Here is a 20,502-nt window from a genome sequence, read left to right on the forward strand (position 1 = left end):
AGGCTTAAGGCCCAAATCTAAACAACATTTGGAAACTCAGAGGTGTGGACATACCAATCAGGCAATTAGCAATCAAGAGAAAATGAGTAAAACCACAGTGGTTTTCCTCTTGATAGTGAGTGGCAGAGGAATGTCTGTAGAGGAGGATTCCACATAGCTCTAAGCATTTACCAGTGACTAGCAAATGATAAGAGTGCAGACAGACCTGCTGATTAAATAAACGAAGAATTGAAGAGGCAACACAGAAAGGGCATAAGTGAAGCTTAGCAGACCCATATCCTTCTGGGCCTAGCCTAATATTTTCCTCTATGTGCTGATAAACCAAACTGGACATTGAAATATTTGAGTCATGGGTGGCTCTTCACAGTGCTATTCAAGGCTGAACCTTGTGATTTCTTTAGATTCCATTGACAGGAACACCTCACTGCAAGGGAAGCTGAGAAAGTACTATTTGTGAACCCAAAAGGAAAAGAAAACAGATTTGGGGTGAATAGTTAGTGATCACTGCCGTAGCACAGAGAGATGGTCTTCCTTCTGTTAGTGTCACTAGGTAGCCATGAGCTATCACAGATTGTGAGTGCTCACTCATGTAAGAGTGATTATTAAGTTCAAACCTCAGATGTTGCAAATAGAAAGACTGGGGCCAGGGAAAGCAGTGACTCCTTCCCTGTTGGGGGATGTTTGGTGCTAGAGCCATTCTGTGGTGCTTAATCCATCAGTATTTTATCTGCAAAGAGGTCTTTAAACAGGAAAACCTCATCTTCACAAAAGAGGCTCTCAGAGATAAAGAGGAAAACAAAGGCAATACAAATTAAGATGTTGATATAATTATTACAGTGGTAGTAAACATAATGATTATTCACTCAGAAGGCTCTTCTGTGTCCTGTGGTTCCTAAGACTCCTTCTCATCAGTAACTTCATATAATACTGCAAAATCATTTAGATGACCATGTACAGAAAGGATAAAAACTTTGCCTTCTCTGATAAATGAACAATTACTAGTTGTACAAATGTATGTAATTATTTAACCCTCTTTAAGCTTTAGTTCTCTCCATTTTAGTAAAATGGAGGTGGTATTATCTATCTTCCAGGGATTAAAGAAGAAACGAAAACTTCTATCAACAAATATAATTGGTTTTAATATCTGCTGTTGCTTACTCAATACCAAGAACATGGATGAAAATAAAAACACCTCTCAAGTGAGACCAAAATGTGACCAGAAAATAACAGCACTCTGTGACAAACTGCAGGGACAGAAGGTGGGGGCGGTGGGGGGTGGTAGTGAGGGAAGACTTTGAAGTCAGCTTGGGTGAGTGATGGAGGATTGCCCTGAAAAGGCACTGTGTTTAATGAAGGAGGAGAAGGAGGTGTCTAGGTAGAAGGGGACCAGATGAGGAGGGCACAGAGTGGTGAGGAAGAACGTTATGTATAATAGGAGAATGATTTTAGGTACTGCTAGAACAATTTTTTTAAAAACACACAAAAACTTTAGCAAAAGGGAGGTGACAGGTGACTATGTAGGGGACCCAGTGAAGAATTTTGATCAGGGAGGTAATGTGAAAGGGGTGAATGGAAAGAAGTGAGAAGAATGACATCACCAATATTCTTGGGTAAGAAAGTGAGGGTGCATCTGCTGAAACCCATGCCTATCATCACCCCTTTTTTTGGGGATGGGTGAGTGGGTTTGCTGTCTGGGGATTGAACCCAGAGCCTTGAGGATGTGGATTCTGAGCTGTTTCCCCTGTTCCCCTTTTATTTAGTCATTCAACAAATAGTTACTGAGGGCCTGGCATATATCAAGCTGTATTCCAGGAGTTGGCAATCAGGCTTCGAACAAGACTGGCAAGGTCTCCAATCTCACGAGGAGATGGATAATAGATAAATAAGTAAACAAGCAAGAAAATATCAGATCAGTGCTGCTAGGAAAATGAAACCTGGTGATAGAAGAGTTTTTGAGCTGATGCTCCTCCACCCCCAACACTTTTCAATGCTTTGAAGCCTCCTCTTGATCTAACTTTGGTTTTCCAAGGAGGCTTTGCTCTTAGAAAAATCTCTATAGTAAATATTTAAGCCAGCTCTCTGGGTGTTTCTAATCAGTCTTACCTGAATGGGGATAGTCAGAGCTTTATAATTCTTGAGGACCACAGATTCTACCATAAGTCACAAGTCTAAATTTTTGGAAGGTTGCAGCAACCTTGAGCTTTTTCCTGATCACAGTTCTTATGCAATTGGGAACATCCCCTTCTTTCACTTCTTCCCACTCCAATGTATATACACATTCTTTATATGAGAATCATTTGATAGTACTGTTGGAATTGCACATTCCTCCCCTGTGCAAAAAATGCACACTTTTAAAATAGGCCCACTGCTTCTGGCAGGTGTTTGGGCGGGTGGCCCCGGCAGATGTCCAGGGGGCTGGGTAGGGTATGGGGTGGTGGAAACAGCGGTGCAAAGCAATGGAGCTGGAAGCTCCCTCCTCACTATCTGGGCATGCTGGTATGTAAGTCGGAGCTCTTGGGTGCCAAAGGGACGCCAGCCAAGAACAAAAAAGCGAACGTTGTATTAAATGCAGCTGCAGAATCCATGGATGAAAAGGCAGATTTCCCAGGGTGCCCCATGGCCTTCCTCTGTTTAACACATTTACTCACTGAGGGGTTCCCCACCCCCTTCAAATTTTTCTTACTGTGAAAACTTTCAAAGACACAGGAAAGTTCTCTGTTTTAGGGCAGGCTACCAAAAGCCCCAGGAAACCTTCTCTGATTCCATTGGACTTCTTTGGACTGCCTGAGTTTACCCTTTAGGGGATGACCAAAATCAAGGATGGCTAAAATAGGGCCTCTGTTCCACAGAATTTTTATTCTGGTTATGGAGAGATGACAATAATACTATAATATATAATACTAATATATCTGTTTTAGCAGTTTATACCTTACAAGATGCTTTAACATGTCTGATCCTTTTAAAATCACAAACTCAGAATTGAAATGTACAGATTACTCTCAAGGTGGAAATACCTGATATATATATGGGCACTTCCTAAACTCCTTTCTTCCTAAATATTGCTAAAGCATCACTCACCCACTCTTCCATTCATTGAACCCTTATTTATTGGACACCTTCCATGTTCTACATACTGTTAGAAATAAAGCAGGAAACCAGACAGACTTGTTTGCTACCCTTATGGACCTCCAAGGGGAAGACAGACATTAAACAAATAATTACATGCACGAAGAATGTTTTATAAAGGCAGTGTGGGGGCAGTCAAGGGCATCACACCCTGGGAGGTACCCTGGGGGTGGAGCAGGGTCAGAAAAGGCCTCCCTGGAGGAAATGATGTTTAAACTGAGGTTTAGGGGATTAGGAAACAGTTTCTGAGAGGGTGAAAAAAAGTAACATTACATACCAGTATAAGACAGCATGAGTCAGACTGTTCCATGGCCAAATGAGGGGCTATAGATACCAAATGGGGAACATGTCCTGAGAGAAACAGAAGATTGGTTGAGCCAAGCCTGAAAGATAAATAGACTGGTAGGAGGAGATAGGTGGAAGAGCTTGAGCAAAGGTTAGATATTATTGTTTATTGTTTATCCTGTGGGAAGCATCCCACAACTGCTGTTATAAACAAAACTATATTTAATACCTACTACATGGTAGCAAATCTCGTGATTTAATTTCTTTTTCAGATAGGTATTATTTTTCCAGTTTTACAGATTAAGAAAAAGGTTGAGGGAGGGGTAAAGACTAAAAACACTTGCTAAGGTTGGCCACCAAATAATGGCAGAATTAAGATTTGAACACTTGCTTACCTGGCTTCCTATGCACTTTCCACAACTCCTCACTGCAATAACTTCAATAATATAATTTGGAAAAGGGCAAAGGAACTTTGAAGAAACAAAGGGGGGGGAAAGGTCTCAAAGATGCTGCAGGTAGGTGGACACCATTAGCAGAGGACTGCTGGGGTTGAGGGAGTAGTGAGAAGTGACCAAGGGAGTGACCTTGGGCTGCTCCAAGATTGCACTTCGGGGAGGTGCCCCACTCTAACCACTACCCGGTCCAGTTAATCATTTCCGGACCTTCCTTTCCCCCCCTCACTCTGCCCATTGAATTGCTACATCAGTCTTCCCCCTCCCCTTGCTTGCCTTCTGGCCTTGTGGCTCCTTTCACGGGTTTTCAAGGAGCCCAAACTTCTGAGGCAATATTTGTAACAGCCCTGGTGTCCTTAAGACTGTCCCTAGTTAAGTCGCACGCCCCTCCGGCTCCGGTGTAAGGCGAATCCAAGCAGCCCCTAGAGGTTTGCCCTCCCATAAACTCTTTTCTAAAATAGGCCAGAGAGCAGAGGACCTAATCTCGGCACGGATTAGCAAATTAATAGACTCGACGTCCCCCGCGGTAAAAAGAGAATCGTAACATCAGTTGTAGGGTGTAGCGAAGCTTAAATGAGGTATTTTGTATTGCAAAGTGCCTGGCAGGGAAGCGGTTCAGCGTGTCTAACAATGTTAGATCCCTTCCCTTTTTATCACCTGGTAGCGGGACCTCGAAAACCAGGTTACATTTATTTCACTTAAATTTCCAGCGGTGAGATTTGTAAAGTTCAGGACGACGTGCTCGTGGTAACGCTGAAAGTTAATCACGGTGACCAGGTCTGAATCCAGGTTCGTAGGTGCCCCAATAGGCCCAGCCACTCATCTTCCAGCTACGGCCGTGTGCGCAGAACTCAGAACCGGCTCAGAACCACACCTGTCTCAAAGGACAGAATTAGATTGCTCTGGGACCCAAGCAGCCCACTGGCGCAAACACAGGGCCAGGCTTAATCTCCCGGGCTTGTTTCTTGCTAGGTAAAATGGGAGGGTTACGGTGCCCGTCTGCCCGAGTGGTTTGTATTTTCTTTCTGTCCCTCTGTTGCGTGGCCAGATTTTTCTACCACTAAGCCGCGTTGTAGTCAGACCAACGACGCCATGCAATATCAGTCTCCTTCGCCGGACCCGGTAGACCAGAGGACCGGACTTGTCTGCCGGGGCCCGGTAGCCCCTTCCCTGAGTCAGGGAAGCCGCAGCCGCCCAGGGGAGCGGAATTGGGAAAGTCACTTCCAAGCGCTGCAGGACCCGGAGCTATCAGATGCGGGTAGAGCGCGCGGAGACCCCACCCGTGGGAGTGCACGGGGGCGGAGCCGGCCTTGGGGGCGGGGCCTGCCCGGGAAGGCGGAAGCCTCGGGTCTAGAGGTGGCGGCAGAACCCGGATCCCGGAATTCCACGTTCTTCGGAGCGGAGTGCTGAGAGAAGGCGGGCGGGAAAACCCGGCGCCCGGAAGCCCTTGCTTTCTTTGACGCAAGGGCTCGGGACGCAGCCGCTGTCTGCCTAGCGCCCGGCGAGGAGCGACCCCAGACGGAGCCTCCAGAGTCCCTCCGCCCCCGCCTCGTTCGGCCCCGGAGCCTCTGTCCTCCCTGCCACGGTCCTCGTGGCCATGGAGTGCCCGCACCTCAGTTCCAGCGTCTGCATCGCTCCGGACTCAGCCAAGTTCCCCAACGGCTCCCCGTCGTCCTGGTGCTGCAGCGGTGAGTGCGGCCCCGAGCCGGCCGGCCGCGCACCCGAGGCCCCGGCTCTGCCGGGCCTGCCGTCTAAGGGCCGCAGGCAGCCGGTGTGCGGACCTAGGGACGGGTGAGAGCGAGCCTGGCCCGACGCGCTGAGGAGGGGTACGCGGTGAAGCGGGCGCGGGTGGGAGCAGTGGCGGCTCCTTTGTTTCTCGCGGCCCGACGGTCCGGCCGGCGAAGGAAAGGCCGGCGAGGGGCGGGAGTCCGCGGGGGCCTCGAGCGTGTCGGGGCCGCGGCGGGCGGGGACCCTGGCCGGCGTTCGCGCCCCTTGCCCCGCCCTGAGGCGCTCGGGGGCTGTGCTCGCGGGTACTGCGGGGTCGGCAGTTGTGGGGGCGGTGGTTGTGGAGGCGGTGTCCGGCCCCCGCCGGGCTGCCGCACGTGTAGCGGAGCCCGACTTGGTTTCCTCAGTGGACCCGACAGGATAAAAAAAAAAGCCGCTCTCTTGACGCAGCTTTGTCTGGGCTGTGGGGCGCGCGGGGCCCTTCGCGGCCGCCTGCCTTGGCCGGGCTTTATTTCCCTTCCCCACAGGCTCAGGCAACCCGAAGCCTGGAGAGGCGTTCAGAAGCTCGGGCGGCGGAGGTCGGAATCTTTCATCAGCCTGGGAGGGTGAAGTTTGAAAACAGGCTGTAGGCTCTAGAGCTCCGAAGCTCGACCCAACAGCTGCTTTTGGAGGGGTGGCTCGAGTTTGCCTAAGATTGTTTCAAGACACAATTTTGGGTTGTCTGGAATTGCGTTTGGATTCTAGAGTTCGAGTTTTTGTAAAACAGTTACTAGGTTTATTTAATGCTTTTGAGTAGCTTAAGCTTCTAACTCCCTCTGCGGGCCCCTTTCGAACCCCTAGTGCCCTCTCATTGTCTGCTCTATCGACTTCTTAGGATCGCACCGGCCACCCTGCTTTGATTACTTCCTGGTAGGGCCCTAGTGCCGCCGCTAGTCTTTGTTTATTAGCTTTAAGATGATCACTATTAACCAGGGTTGTAGCGTTAACATTTGAATTGTACACTTCAGAAATCTCGAGTTTAAAGAAATATAGAAATAGCGATGGTATGATTTAGCTGTGTGACACTTCTCTTGGGTTGGACTGGGAAGATAGGTTAGAGAATGCTTAACACTTTTGGCAGGTTTCTTCTTCGCAGATTGCTTCTTAAAGGATGATTATGTATTTGGGAAAATGTAGCTACAAAGAAAAACATACTTTAGGTTAAGGAATAGAAATAAATGCAGTTTTTTGAAACTCTCGGACGTTTGATGCTTTGCTTGTGTTGTAAACTCTCATCTTTTTCTACATGCAGGCTTTAAAAATTAACTAGTTAATTGGTTTCACAGTGTAGTATTGTAGTTCTTTCCTGAGAATGCAGAAACTTGGATAAATTAACTCTTAACCTGTACATATATCTTCAACAGTAAATGTTGAGTGTGGCACACAAAAAAAATAGGGTGTATCACATTGCTTTTCAAATTGATTGGTGGCACATTAGCTATAGCTCTGGAACTTAATTTTTTTTTTTCCAAAAGAGATTTGGAAAAGGAAATAAAATACTAGGAAAACATACCTTCCAAGGAATGGAGCAATTACTGTTGCTCAATACAAAGTGGACAGCTAGCACACTTTTGACTTTTTATAGGTAAAATCACATCAAACTTAAAAATGGCTTCACTGACACAATCATATATAAAAAAAAAGACAAGAATTATGCTAGTGGCAAATATCCTGTTGTTAGTCTGTCTTGCCTCTATCAGGGAATCTAGTTAATTGTGGAATAGAGATGCAGGAGCAAAACAGAGAGACATATTCTGATGGTAAGAATTAACTAGTATGTTAAAATTAAAGGATGAGTGATTTCTGTCCAAGGGATAGAATGGCATTTTTGCATCTTGCAAGAAAATTTGCCTCCGACACTGCTTTGCAAAGGTGATTCTAGTCACTTGCTTGGATTTATAAACCAATTAAGCTAGTTTCTCAACCTTGTGTGGGTTTTGTCTTCTGTCCACATTGTGAATTGAACCCTTTCCATCTGTGCTTCCCATTTTAGCCTGTTGGCATTCATTTGTTGATATAATCTAGTGTTATTGTATTAAGCTTGATCTTGTTCTTGCCTGCCTGTTGTTTCAATGATTAAATGATTGGTAAATCTGGGAGTCTTTAACTGATCATCTTGGAGCGTTGTGTTCTGTTTTTTTTTTTTCCTCCAACACTCTTGAATTTTATTTATTTATTTTTTGGTAGAGGACCAAATGGGTAGTCAGTGTGTTGAATAATGCTGTGACTGGATATTGAAGTCTGATTACATTCTTATTAAGGAGAGGAAAAATCCCTGTTTTGGCTCTGGGACAATAAAAGTAATGCCCTTGCCTTGTTTTCTTTGGGAGCTTGCAATTATACCCGAGCGAGATAGCCAAGCAAATTGCAAAAGACCAACATCGTAGGCCCTACTAGCTAGCAATACATTCTTGGACAAGTAGTTCTGATTCCTTTGAGTATCAGATTTGTTGTGTCATCTGTTAAAAGAGAGGAAGTATTATTTTGCATTTACTTCACAGGTTGCTGTTTTTCACAAAAAAAGTAATTTTTGTGAAAACATCCAGAAACTGTTCTACACTGTCCAGATAATAGGTGGAATTGCAGCTTAGAACATTTTTATAAAGAAGACCCTGAGTAATTAAATATCTAAAGCCCATTAAATGGAGCCCAGAACAGACTGGCTTTATGCTGAATTATGCTTTACAAGGAGATACAGAACTCAACAAGATTAGGGTGGTAAGTAGTAATTATATTTCAGAATTAACTTGAGCTTCTTATCCCTGGAAGGCACTGTGTGTTGTGTTATATAATTGTATACGACAGTGCTTCTTACATTTTTTGTTCTCAGGACCACTTAATGGTCTTAAAAAATTTTAAGACCCTAAAGGCCCATGTGTGGCTTATACCTATTGATATTGCTTTATTAGAAATTAAAGCAAAAATTTGTTTTGTTAATTTACTTATAAGTAACAATAGATTCAGTATCTGTTAATATAAATTACAGTTTATGTAAAGTGTTTTTCAAAGCAAAAATTAGTAAAGAATGAAATTAATTTAAATTTTTGCAACTCCTTTTGTTTAGCTTAATAGAAGAGCTGATTGAGTCTCATATCTGTTTCTGCATTCTATTTCTCAGATACTACAGTTCATATAGCCTCTGGGAAAACTCCATCTCCTGAGAGAACAAGAGTAAACAATAAGAGTAATCTCTTATTATTGTTCATGCAAATAGTTTTAACCTTCTGGATCCCCTGAAAGGGTCTTGGAAACTCTTAGGAGTTCAGGACCAAACGTGAGGACCCACTGGTGTACAAGTTTTTAACAGTTAATGATACCTGTGCTTATTAAAATACCTTTAAAAATTAGAGAGATCCTTAAGGCTGGCAATATTTATGCCTTTGTAGAATCTTTAAATTTTTGAAACATATTAGCTGGGAAACATATTATGGGGTCTAATAGTTCCTTGTTAGCCAAAAACAAAACAAAAAAAATTATAGTCTAATGTAGTTGGGAGAGAGACAGGAAGCTAACTTCTGAAGATAAATCCATGTTGTGGTTTAAGGTAAATGTTGAAATTAGCAGTTTCCTAATAAGGTAAAAAAAGATTTATGTCTAATCATTGCTAAAGGTATTCTGTTTTAAATGAAAAAGTTTTAAACAAAAAAACAGGACATTCTCTCAAGCTTTTTGTTAGGTGCACATACCAGATGTTATTTTCAGAAGCTGGAAGCTTGGGCATTCCTTATTTTTGTGGGTAAAAGAGTTTAGCCAGTGGCAAAAGACAGGGAAAAAACATGAATTGCTTTTTAAAAAAAATGGTCTGACCACAACTTTTAATAACTAAGGAAAGCCAAAGACCAAGCATTTGGACTTCAGAGGTTTAGGTTAAATAGCAGGTTAAACTGGAGATATTTTTTAATAACAAAGGCATGAACAATCTCCTTTGATTTATTCTCTGAACATTTGAGGGTGCCTCTTTAAGTTTTCAGTACATACTTGTCTTCTTATTATTCTACTCATGAAAACTTAAGTGTAGATCAAGTAAATGTCTTGCAGTTTGAGTGGATATTGGAAAAAAATACACACACACACACACACACACACATATATATATATATATATATATATATATATATATATATATATATTTTAAGATTTATTCAGGGGCCGAGATTGTGGCTCAGTGGTAGAGCACTTGCCTTGCATGTGTAAGGCCCTGGATTTGATCCTCAGCACCACATTAAAAAAAATTAGTTATTAGGTTCATATGCAACTAAAAATTTTTAAAAAGGTCCATTCAGTAGGATGAGATGCTGATTATTGGTTGTTTGTCAGTGGTAATAAATTTGTAATGAACTGGTCAACTTGTGATCAAGGTAAGAACTCACCTTAATGGAGTGATGGGTTATTTTGTATAATTCTATCACAATTGACATTTAAAGAAGACTCCAGTTTATCTAGTGGACTCAATTTCCTAGATGGGATCCATCATTTTGTTCATTAGGTCAAATACATTTACTGCTTTTAAGTAATGTTCCGTGGTGTGTTAGTTATTAAGTGCCTACACTTAATAGGACACTCTGCAAACATATGTTTAACAGATGACCCTCCCCACCTTTGGTACTGGGGATTGAAACCCAGGAACGCTCTACCACTGAGGTACACCCCCAGCCCTTTCTTTGTTTTTTGAGACAGGGTCTTACATTGCCCAGGCTGTCCTCGAACTTGCAATCCTCCTGTCTCAACCTTCCGAGTTTTTAGGATTACAGGCGTATGCCCCTGGTCTACTTGGATGAACTTACTTTCTTTTTTTTTGGGGGGGGGGGACTAGGGGAGTTACTGGGGATTGAACCCAGGGGTTCTCTATTACCTACCTATAACCCCAGTGCGTTTTATTTTGAGAGAGTGTCTTACTGAATTCCCAAGGCTGGCCGCAGATTTTCCTACCTCATCCTCCTGAATACCTGGTATTACAGGTGTATGCCACCATGCCAGCTGGGTGAACTTTTTTTTTTTTTTCCACTTAGATCATAGCTGCAACAGTCTTTTAAGTTTATGTTGAAAATAAATGGCGAATGAGCTTCCCCCAAGAATGCTTTCACCATTGGTAATGTTACTATAGTAAATTTGTATTCTTTTGACATTCTGTGTTTATGGATAGGCAGGAGGACATTTTAGTTGTAAATGAGGATTAGGTAGTTAAAATCAGTGCACTGGTGACACTTTTCCCACATTAATACTGAAGATTGGTATTTAATTTTTACATTCTCTCTTGAAAAATTTAAACTTTATTGGAATATTTGAAAAGCCTAAGTGAAATGGAGTTGTCTTTCTTGACTTTTGGGTGGTATTCCTTTCCTATTCTGTCCCTCAGAACCTTTAAGTAGCCTCAGCCTATTCCGGTAGTCTCTCAATAACTTATAATTGCTGAGAAACACCTCACATTTAGAATGTGCTCCATTTGTTGAAGAGGCTGCAGTCTAGGGATTGAGCTTAACATTTTTTTTTTTTTAACATTGAGAGCAAGTACTGTTTTGTTAACTGATCAGATTACAAAAATACCATGGTAGATACCTTAATTCATCCTTGTAATAAGCCTGCTGATCTAATCTGGTCTTCCCTGTTGCCAGCATCTCCACCTTCTACAAAATGGCTGGTTTTTTTCCTTCTCTTCTTGGAGAAGATAATTTGAAGGGCCACAGAAAGTTATTTTACAGGTGTATGCCACTGTGCCAGCTGGGTAAGCTTTTTTTCCCCCCATTTAAATCATAGCTGCAACAGTCTTTTTAAGTTTATGTTGAAAATAAATGGCAAGTGAGCTTCCCCCCAGAATGTTTTCACCAGCCTGAGCTCTCAGTGTCTTAGCCAGTAAATTTTGGCTGGTTTGTAACCAAATGACCATTGGTAATGTTACTACAATAAATTTAAATTGTTTTCCAACAGTGTAGATCTTATGAATCAGATACTCCTTGCAAATGATGCTGTATTTACCAAGAGATTGAGCAGTCAAAGTGTTTTTTTCGTTTCTTACTGATTTTTGCCATATCCACGCTTGTAGATAAGCTCATTCACTGACTTCAGGTTTGGGTACCCCCATGTAACATTTGGTTCCATGATCCTCAGCATGTTTATCAAACCCTTGTTGAGCTTAACGAAGGTGCCAATGAAGATCAACAAAGGTGAAGAAGTTGTAGCACCTTACAAACTTTTGGACTCAAATGATTGACACCTGTGATCCCGATGACAAATGCCAATTTGGATTCTGCAGGTACATGGAAGTTGCCAGCTTTCTTGCCATCCTAGTCATTTGAATCTCCATTCTGTATATCTGCCTGTATTCCTTGTGGTAATGCTTGGCTTTTCATAAATAAGCTTCCTTCTTGCCTTTTGAAGCATCTTTTGGGCAAACTTCTTTCTCAGGTGCTTTACATTCAGCTCTGTGAAATTTTTTTGCTGCTTCTAAAGGGTTTCTGCTGGCACAGCAGGAGCCTTCTTTTTCTTTTTTTTCAGCACCCTCCATGGTTCCAGCCAGAAAAAGAGCACATATTGCTTTTGTGAAGAAGTTTTGATATGTTCATTGATCAGAAATTATTTCCTAGGTAGTATACTTACTGTAAAAAGAACATCCTCAGCAGAAGGAAGAATGGAGTTGAGGGGAGAATTAAAAGTCTGATTTCTTTTCCTGTTATTCATTTATCCTCAGAATAATTTCTTTTCATCATTCTTAGTTTTTACACCATTAGCATTAAGCTCTTATATATAACATGCTACTTTTTCCTCATTGAAATTTATGCAATTTTCTTCTCTACTGGAATGTAAAAGATTAGTTTTGGATTCTTCCAACTAAAAGTAGAAAAACTTATGCTTGTATAGTGTTTGCAGCTCAGTAAGCAAACCAATGTGTAGTTTGTAGCTTAGTAATTTAAATTCCTGTTTTAAAATTTAATTGAGTCCCTTTTCCATCAGGGAATAATGTATATACACTTCCCCTTAACTGCTTTCTCTCTACATATATATGTATGTATGCGTGTGTGTGTGTGTGTGTGTGTGTGTGTGTGTGTATGTATATAGTAGTTGACACGATATATTTTATTTAATTTTATGTGGTGCTGAGGATCAAACCTCGTGCCTTGTACGAGCTAGGCCAGTGCTCTACAGCTGACCCACAAACCCAGCCCTAGCTGTTTTTTTCAATATGTTTTATATGTTTTTTTTCTTTTTTGAAGAAAAAAATAGTCTTTGGTTAAGCTGCAGTTTTCAACCTATTACATACAGGTTTTGCATTCAGCCTAGGCATTGGAATAGATTTAGCTTCTCAGTGTTTGAAGTGGAAAATAATATACAGTGTAATCTACTTTAGTGTTTTATGTTTATTCATAGCCTCAGACAGGAAAAAAAAACTGAATTCTAGGTGTTGTAATGGAGTTTTCCTGGACAGATGGCTTAGAAGGAAGTACTTTGATAGATTCTCAGTGGGGGCTAGTACTTTTTGGAAGGAATACTTGTGATGAAGCTTACCTTGATTGGCAGTTCAGAATGCTGAGAATAGCATTAAGGACAGCAACAACTTGTTTATTTTACCTACAATTGTTTTGTGCCAAGACCTCTCAAGATGATGTGAAATTTCTGTGTAGTACCCTGTAAGTATGGATATCTTTGAGGCTGAAAAGGAAATTCACCTAAAAATTGTTCATTGCAATCATTTCTTAAAAATTTTGGGGGTTGTTGAATGAACTTTGGCTTAGAACCTTGTAAATGGATCATCTTTTTAACTGTTGTGTGAGTCTGCAGATGTTATCATCTATTATCATCTATAATAATTCCAGATGTTTTCTCATCTGTTAGTGTTAGTGAGTAGGAGGAGAATTGAGAACAACATGAAGTAACTTCAAAGCAGTTTGCTAGTATTTAATCCTGACTAATTTAATTAACTACACATCCTTGTAGGTTTTCCTGTTTTATAGATTATGAAACTAAGACAAAGGTTAAGATGCTCAAGATACTCATGGGTATTAAAGATAGCCCAAAGCTTAAACTCAAATACCATTTAAACTTTTAACCTGACTTTTTAAAAGCAAGATCTTTGTCTTTTAGTAACTTAATGATAATTTAAAGTAATTTAATGTTAAATTTTTTTTTTAGTTGTTGATAGACATTTATTTATATGCAGTGCTGAGAATTGAACCCTGTGCCTCACACATGCCAGGCAAGTGTGCTACAGCTGAGCCACAATCCCAGCCTACTTAATGATAATTTAGAGGATTTAAAGTGGTGGGAAACATACTTGAAGTAATTCCTCTGAATATTTTTGACATGAAAATACTTTTTAAATTCCATATCTTGAAATATATTTTAAATTGAAAATAACTCTAAAATATCTTGAAAATAATAACTCTTTTTAAAATTTGGTATTTGACTCCCATAACCCAAATTATTGATTCAAGTTCTGACAAATTAGAACAAATAAAAGGGAAGAAAACTGTTTTGAACATCAGCTTATTTGGGTTCAGATCTAATTTTATGTAGGCCAAAATTCACATTATTTTAGTTCAAACATAATAAGCCAGCCTCCTCAACAAAGCCATGGCTGATAGCTTTTGGTTATTTAAAATATGTTTCAGTTGAGCTTCCCCTCCCATTTTTTCAGTTTATTTCTGGTAAAGGAGATTCTTTTTGGAGGTGGTTTGCTGTTGAGTGGAGGAGGGAGAGAATTCTTAAGGTAGAAAATTTTGCTTTTGCCTCTGGTAGCTCAGAGGTTATTTGAATCTGCTTTTAGGCAACATACTTTGTTGATTCTCTTTAGTTATATTCTAAAAGATTTTCCAGTTGTATTTCCTGTAAAAGTAAATTATAGTTTTTAGGTTGCAGAGCTTAAAACAAATTTCCCTCTTAAGATATATGGAAAAGTATACATGTGTGCTATTTGCAGATGCATAAAATCCAGATGAGTTTAGGAAGGCAATTTCAGAGTTTGAAAACTACTGTAGAAGTTAAACATGGAAGCTTGGTGAGGTGGCGCATGCCTGTAATCCCAGCAGCATGGGAGGCTGAGACAGGATGATCATGAGTTCAAAGACAGCCTCAGCAATGGTGAGGCGCTAAGCAACTCAGTGAGACCCTGTCTCTAAATAAAATACAAATATGGCTGGGATGTGGCACAATGATCGAGTACCCCTGAGTTCAATCCTTAGTGTATACACACACACACACACACACACACACACACACACATACACACACACACAAATATGGACATTGAAAAGTGAAGTTTACTTTTTGTTTGTGTTAGGCATATGTCTCACAATTAAGGATTTCACAATTAGTGCTATCTAATTTAATTTTATAAGATCCTTTGAGTTTTTTAAGATAAACCAGCATATGTCTTTTTAAAAAAATATTTATTTTTTAGTTGTAGTTGGACACAATACCTTTATTTCACTTATTTATTTCTATGTGATGCTAAGGATTGAACCCAGGGTCTTGAACATGTGAGGCGAACACTCTACCACTGAGCCACAACCCCAGCCCCCACCAAATATCTTTTAAAACATTATTATTCAACTGGATTTTTTTTCTGGAAACTTTGTACTCTACTTTAGGATTGAGAAATTGATTCAATGAACTGTTCTCCATTTTTCATTCTCCAAGGCAGGTGTTCTGTCTTATTTTTTCTTTGTTTTAGCTGGGTTTAAGGTAGCCTTCCTTGTAGAAATCTGTTTGCCTGTTTATCTGTGACTGCTCCTAAAGACCTTTAATTTTAGGGACTGCTTATACTGTATCTTATCACCGGGAAGAGAAGGCTGACAATTAACTATCATATTCTTTCAGGTTTAATTTGACTGATAACAGGATAACACACTTACTCTTTTAGCTCCTTTAAATCTTTGTCCTTGCTGACCAAGCACAGGTTTTTTTTTTTTTTTAATAATACATTATTGTTCCATTCCTTTGTTTTGAACATTTGTTATACAATATTGGGATGTTAATTTTTTTTTTTTTTTTGGTACTAGGAATTGAACTAAGGGGCACTTGACTACTGAGCCATATTCCCAGCCCTATTTTGTATTTCATTTAGAGGCAGGATCTCACTGAGTTGTTTAGCACCTTGCTTTTGCTGAGGCTAGCTTTGAATTTGAAATCCTCCTGTCTCAGCCTCTGGAGATGCTGGGATTACAGGAGTGTGCCACTGCACCTGGCTAGGATGTTAATATTCTGATCAAAGTTTTTGAAGATCAAGTTGACATTTCTAGTTATGACATACTTCCCTGTGATAACATGTTAGAAAAATATTCTAATATTTGTTTTTAAATGCCATATAACTTAGAGACCATGGGGTCAATGCTTGTATTATTGTTAGAAAATTTTAATTTTTTAAATAAAATGTCCTTTAATTTAATTGAGATGAACTCTCAATTCCATGTGAGTTTTTTTGGATGTTAGTAGTGAGATTGTTTATCATTTTTAAGAAATTGCTTTACAACAACTAAAGGATAAAGCTTCATCTTGTGTGTGTGAAGTAATTGCCAGAGCTCAACATTCAGCCATGAAAATGTAATTCTGAGTGCTTAAACACATTAGTTTCTTTTTATTCATTTTGAGTGCTTTATTTGTGTGTGGTTGTATTAGAGCTCATTTCAAAAATATGTATTTTCAGACATTTTTTCCTTTGAATATTAAAGAACTTTTGGAATTTGCAGGTGCCTATTTCCTGGAATACTAGGTATTTGACTCTTTAGGCAGCATGTAAATATATTTATACACACACACACACACACACACACAGATTGTATTTTGTCAATTCTTTTTCTTCACAGATAGTCCTAAATTTTAAAAGAATAGTTTCCTAGACCCTCATCATTATACAAAATACATGTATGAATATGTGAATTTGGTGTTAAAATACCTTATATACAGAGACATGATAAATTGTGGTATATTAAGGATTGTAATGCAAAAAAATATTTTCCTAGCCCATCAGTAATTACAAATATGGAATTTTTTCTACGTTGTGCTTTAATGCTAATCTTTATTACACAATCAAAAGAAATTATAAAGAGAATTACAAAATGAAGATATTAAACCTATTGTTCTCTGAGAAAAGTCTGATATTAAGAGGTTCCTAAACCTCATAATTATTTTATTTACTTATGGGAGGGAGTGCTTCCTTAAAATATATATAATTTTTTGTTGTTGCATGTATTTGCTGCTGTTTTGAAATAATAGTTGCTTGGTGCTTACATTTATGATTTTTATTAATTTCTTTTGAAGTGCCATTACTGTTTAACTGTGAAATTGCTTACTCGGGTTGATAGCAAAAGCATGGAATTGCATACATCTTACTATGTTAAATAAATGGAAATACTAGATGTCAGAACTTAGGTGATTCATGGCTTTTGTTTTCATTCTCTATATAATCAGCATCAAAGGTGAGGTTATTTTTAAAACAATATCAACTCCTGGTAATTTTTTTTCTAGCTATTTGTGTCTGATTTTCCAAAGGCAAAAGTGGCCCATTTTGACTCTGATTTAATAATCTGCTTGACTTTAGTAGTTTTGATCCATCCTCTTACTATTTTTTTTTCACTTTGTTTGGTGGTAGGGCCACAGTTCAATATGTAAGCTGAAGACTGATATAATAGATGTAGCATAAAATAGGTGTTTTTCATCAAAGTTGGACTGGACAAATTTGAGTTTGGATAGGAGGAATAAATTTGTTTCATATATCACAGTTTTGGAGAATATGTTGTTTCACACACGTTTCTATATGTTGTTTCCATTTGATGCTGAAAACCGATTTTAAAAATCCATGTAAAAATAGAGTAAAAAGCTTGAGCCAGTGGAAGGATCTGCCTTATGGATCAGAATTTGCCTCTATGTGGAAGTCAGCAGGACCAGATGCCCTCTCTTTTCTGGCTCTGTAGGTATCTGGATCTGTTAATATATAGATGACAAATTTTGGCCAGCTTTGAAATTACATTTGCTAGTGGAGGACACATGCCATTAGCTCTGCAAATTAGCCTCGAAGTACAGGGAATTCAATAAATGCCTGGCCCCAAATGATGAACTACTATTCTAATTCTTTTTTTTTTAAAGAGAGAGAAAGAATTTTTTAATATTTATTATTTTTTTAAAGTTTTCAGTGGACACAACATCTTTATTTTATTTTTATATGGTGTCAAGGATTGAACCCAGCGCCCCACGCATGCCAGGCGAGCACGTTACCACTTGAGCCACATCCCCAGCCCTAGACATTTTTTTCCCCCTAGCCACCACCACCACCTCCTCCTCTTTTTTTTTTTTTTTTTTTTTTTTGTGGTGCTAATGATGGAACCCAGGGTCTTGCACATGACAGGCAAACACTCTACCCCTGAGCTACATCCACAGTCTTAGACTTTTTTAAAAAAAAGTAATCCTTTTTTTTTTTTTTCCCTGAAGACCTCCTTCCCAGAGCCCTCTGTCCTCTGATCCCATTTGAAATAACTGATCTCTAGGCCTACTGGACTTTTTTTTTTTTTTGGTACTAGGTGTTGAACTTGGGCACTCAACCACTGACAGACTCTCACTGAGTTGCTTAGTGCTTCACTTTTGCTGAGGCTTGCTTTGAACCCATGATCCTTTTACCTCAGCCCCTTGAGCCGCTGGGATTACAGGCCTGCACCACCTTGTTCTGTTTACTGGACAGTTTTTAATCCTGTGATTCCCTTTACTCTTCTGTTGCATTAGGCCTTCCCTTTTCTGGGTCCCCTGTCTTTCTCAGTTTATTTCATTATTTCATTATTTAGGTCCCTTACCATCAAGGTAAATTTTCGACCCCTTGCAAGTCTGACATTTTTATTCTACCTTTGTACTTGATTGCTTGGCTGAATACAGAATATTAGAAAACAGTTTCTCCTTAGAGCAATAAAGGCATTGTTCCTTTTTAAATTTTTACTTACAAATTTGATAGCATGCTCTTCCCATCATACTTACATTTCTAATTTGTTCTTTTTGCTTTCTGGAATTCCTATTAATTGAAAGCGAGGTATCCTGAATGGGTCCTCTATTTTCTTTGTTTTTGTCTGAGTTTTTGGTGCTAGTTCCTGGGATGTTTGCTTGATATTTTTCTTCCACCTCTTCCATTGATTAATTGATTGATTGATTATTTTTTTTTGGTGCTGGGGGTTGAACCCAGTGCTTTATGCAGCAAAGGCAAGCACTCTACCAACTGAGCTATATCCCCAGCCCCTTCTTTTTGCCAGCTGGCCAGGCTGGCAACTAAAAAACCCACACAAACATAGAGATTCCTTTTTTAGAGGTCAGGGATGGGTCTGGGACCACAGGTGGTGTCAGCTCCCATGTTGGAAGGCAAGGGGAGCAAGGGAGGCAAGAGAGCACAATCCCACCCTATTTATTGGGGAAAAGTCATTCATAAAATATTCCACCCAAATAAGGCAAGGGATTGGGTTTCCGAAGAGTGGGGTCTTTCTTGGTGTTGTCCTGTGGACAGCATGTTGATTGACTCTTAGAAAGCCACACCCATCTCGGGGTGTGTGGGATCACAGGCAGAGAGAAAAGGCACATGTGTCGCACAGCCCCAAAAATGTGTAATGCCAGACCACTCCCCTCATATGCTCAAATGCGCATAGCTCACACACACACAGCCCATGGATGGCTATGACACCTCCCATTGAATTTTTTAAAAATATTTATTTTTTTAGTTTTAGATGGACACATATCTTTATTTTATTTTTACATGGTGCTGAGAATCGAACCCAGTGCCTCATGAATGCTAGGCGAGCGAGCTACCACTTGAGCCACATCCCCAGCCCTCCCATTGAATTTTTTTTTTTTTTTTTAGTTTTAGGTGGACACAATATCTTTATTTTATGTATGTATGTATGTATGTATGTATGTATCTTTAGTTTTAGGTGGATACATTAGTTTGTTTTTATGTGGTGCCAAGGATCCAACCCAGTGCCTCATGCATGCTAGGCGAGCGCTCTACCACTGAGCCACAACCCCAGCCCCTTTATTTTGATTTTATGTGGTGCTGAGGATTGAACCCAGGGCCTCATGCATGCTAGGCAAGCATGCTACCACTTGAGCCACATCCCCAGCACCTTCCGTTGGATTTTTATGATCATATTTTTAATTTTCAAGAGCTCTTTCTCATGTTTTGGCCAGTCCATTTATATACATCCTGCTGCTGCTGTTTTGCAATAACTTCTCCAGGGTTTAGAATTTGTTTGGAAGTTTTTCTGTACTCTGTGTATTGTTTCTATTTCCTCTTTTCTGTTTTTAAAATGATTCTCTGGAGGTTTTATTTTAAAGATATATTTTGTCTTTTTCTTTTCATTTAAGAGTGAAGCACTACACAGGTCTGTGAATGGGTGGGGCTTATCTACAGTGGGCTTCCCTGTGAGATGGAGAGAAAGTCACCTTCATTGCAAGAAGACACTCAGATGTCTGTGGAGAATATTTTCCAGTACTATTCACTTTTTCTATCTTCCCTCAGGGCTGTCGAGTTAGCTTCTGATGTCCGGATCTTGCAGTGCAAGATTTTCCATGACTCAGTTGTCCTTACAACCTTTGGACTCCTTGTTTTCAGTCCCGTCCTTACCCTTGCTATTTGTTGCCTTCTCCCATCTGCATCCTTCTCTGCTGGCAGGTGAGCTGCATCTTCCTTTGCACTATGGATTGCGTTGTTCTGTTTTTTTTTTTTCCTGTCTTCCAAAAAACTGTTGAAATCTTTTGTCTGCTTTGATGGCTTTACATGTTCTCTTTATCTTATGTGTTTGTGTCTGTTTTATCCCTTTATTCTCATTGTAGTGGGATTTTTAGGTAGGAGATAGTGAGAAGTTGGTCTACCATGTTTGGTGTCCTTTTAAAAGTAAATATCATTTTAAATCTAGTT

The 20,502-nt window shown here is 39.9% G+C and overlaps 1 protein-coding gene and 1 long non-coding RNA gene across 2 annotated transcripts in view; one reads left to right on the forward strand and one right to left on the reverse strand.

Moving 5' to 3' along the window:
* Positions 1–1,125: 1,125 nt before the first annotated feature.
* LOC144255258 (uncharacterized) lies at positions 1,126–4,574 on the reverse strand. The gene is made up of 2 exons (XR_013343690.1): positions 4,521–4,574; positions 1,126–3,477 (listed from the first exon to the last, which is right to left on the reverse strand). It is a non-coding gene; the product is annotated as an uncharacterized LOC144255258 (long non-coding RNA).
* A 684-nt stretch (positions 4,575–5,258) lies between these two features.
* The window catches only part of Usp3 (ubiquitin specific peptidase 3), a 93,444-nt gene continuing 78,200 nt past the window's right edge, over positions 5,259–20,502 (forward strand). The window contains exon 1 of the mRNA XM_026384786.2: positions 5,259–5,551. Coding sequence (XP_026240571.1) covers positions 5,461–5,551 — 91 coding nt within the window. The 5' untranslated portion in view covers positions 5,259–5,460. The remainder of the gene's footprint in view (positions 5,552–20,502) is intronic.

This window comes from Urocitellus parryii, chromosome 6, assembly GCF_045843805.1.
Source record: "Urocitellus parryii isolate mUroPar1 chromosome 6, mUroPar1.hap1, whole genome shotgun sequence".
Lineage (NCBI taxonomy): Eukaryota > Metazoa > Chordata > Mammalia > Rodentia > Sciuridae > Urocitellus > Urocitellus parryii.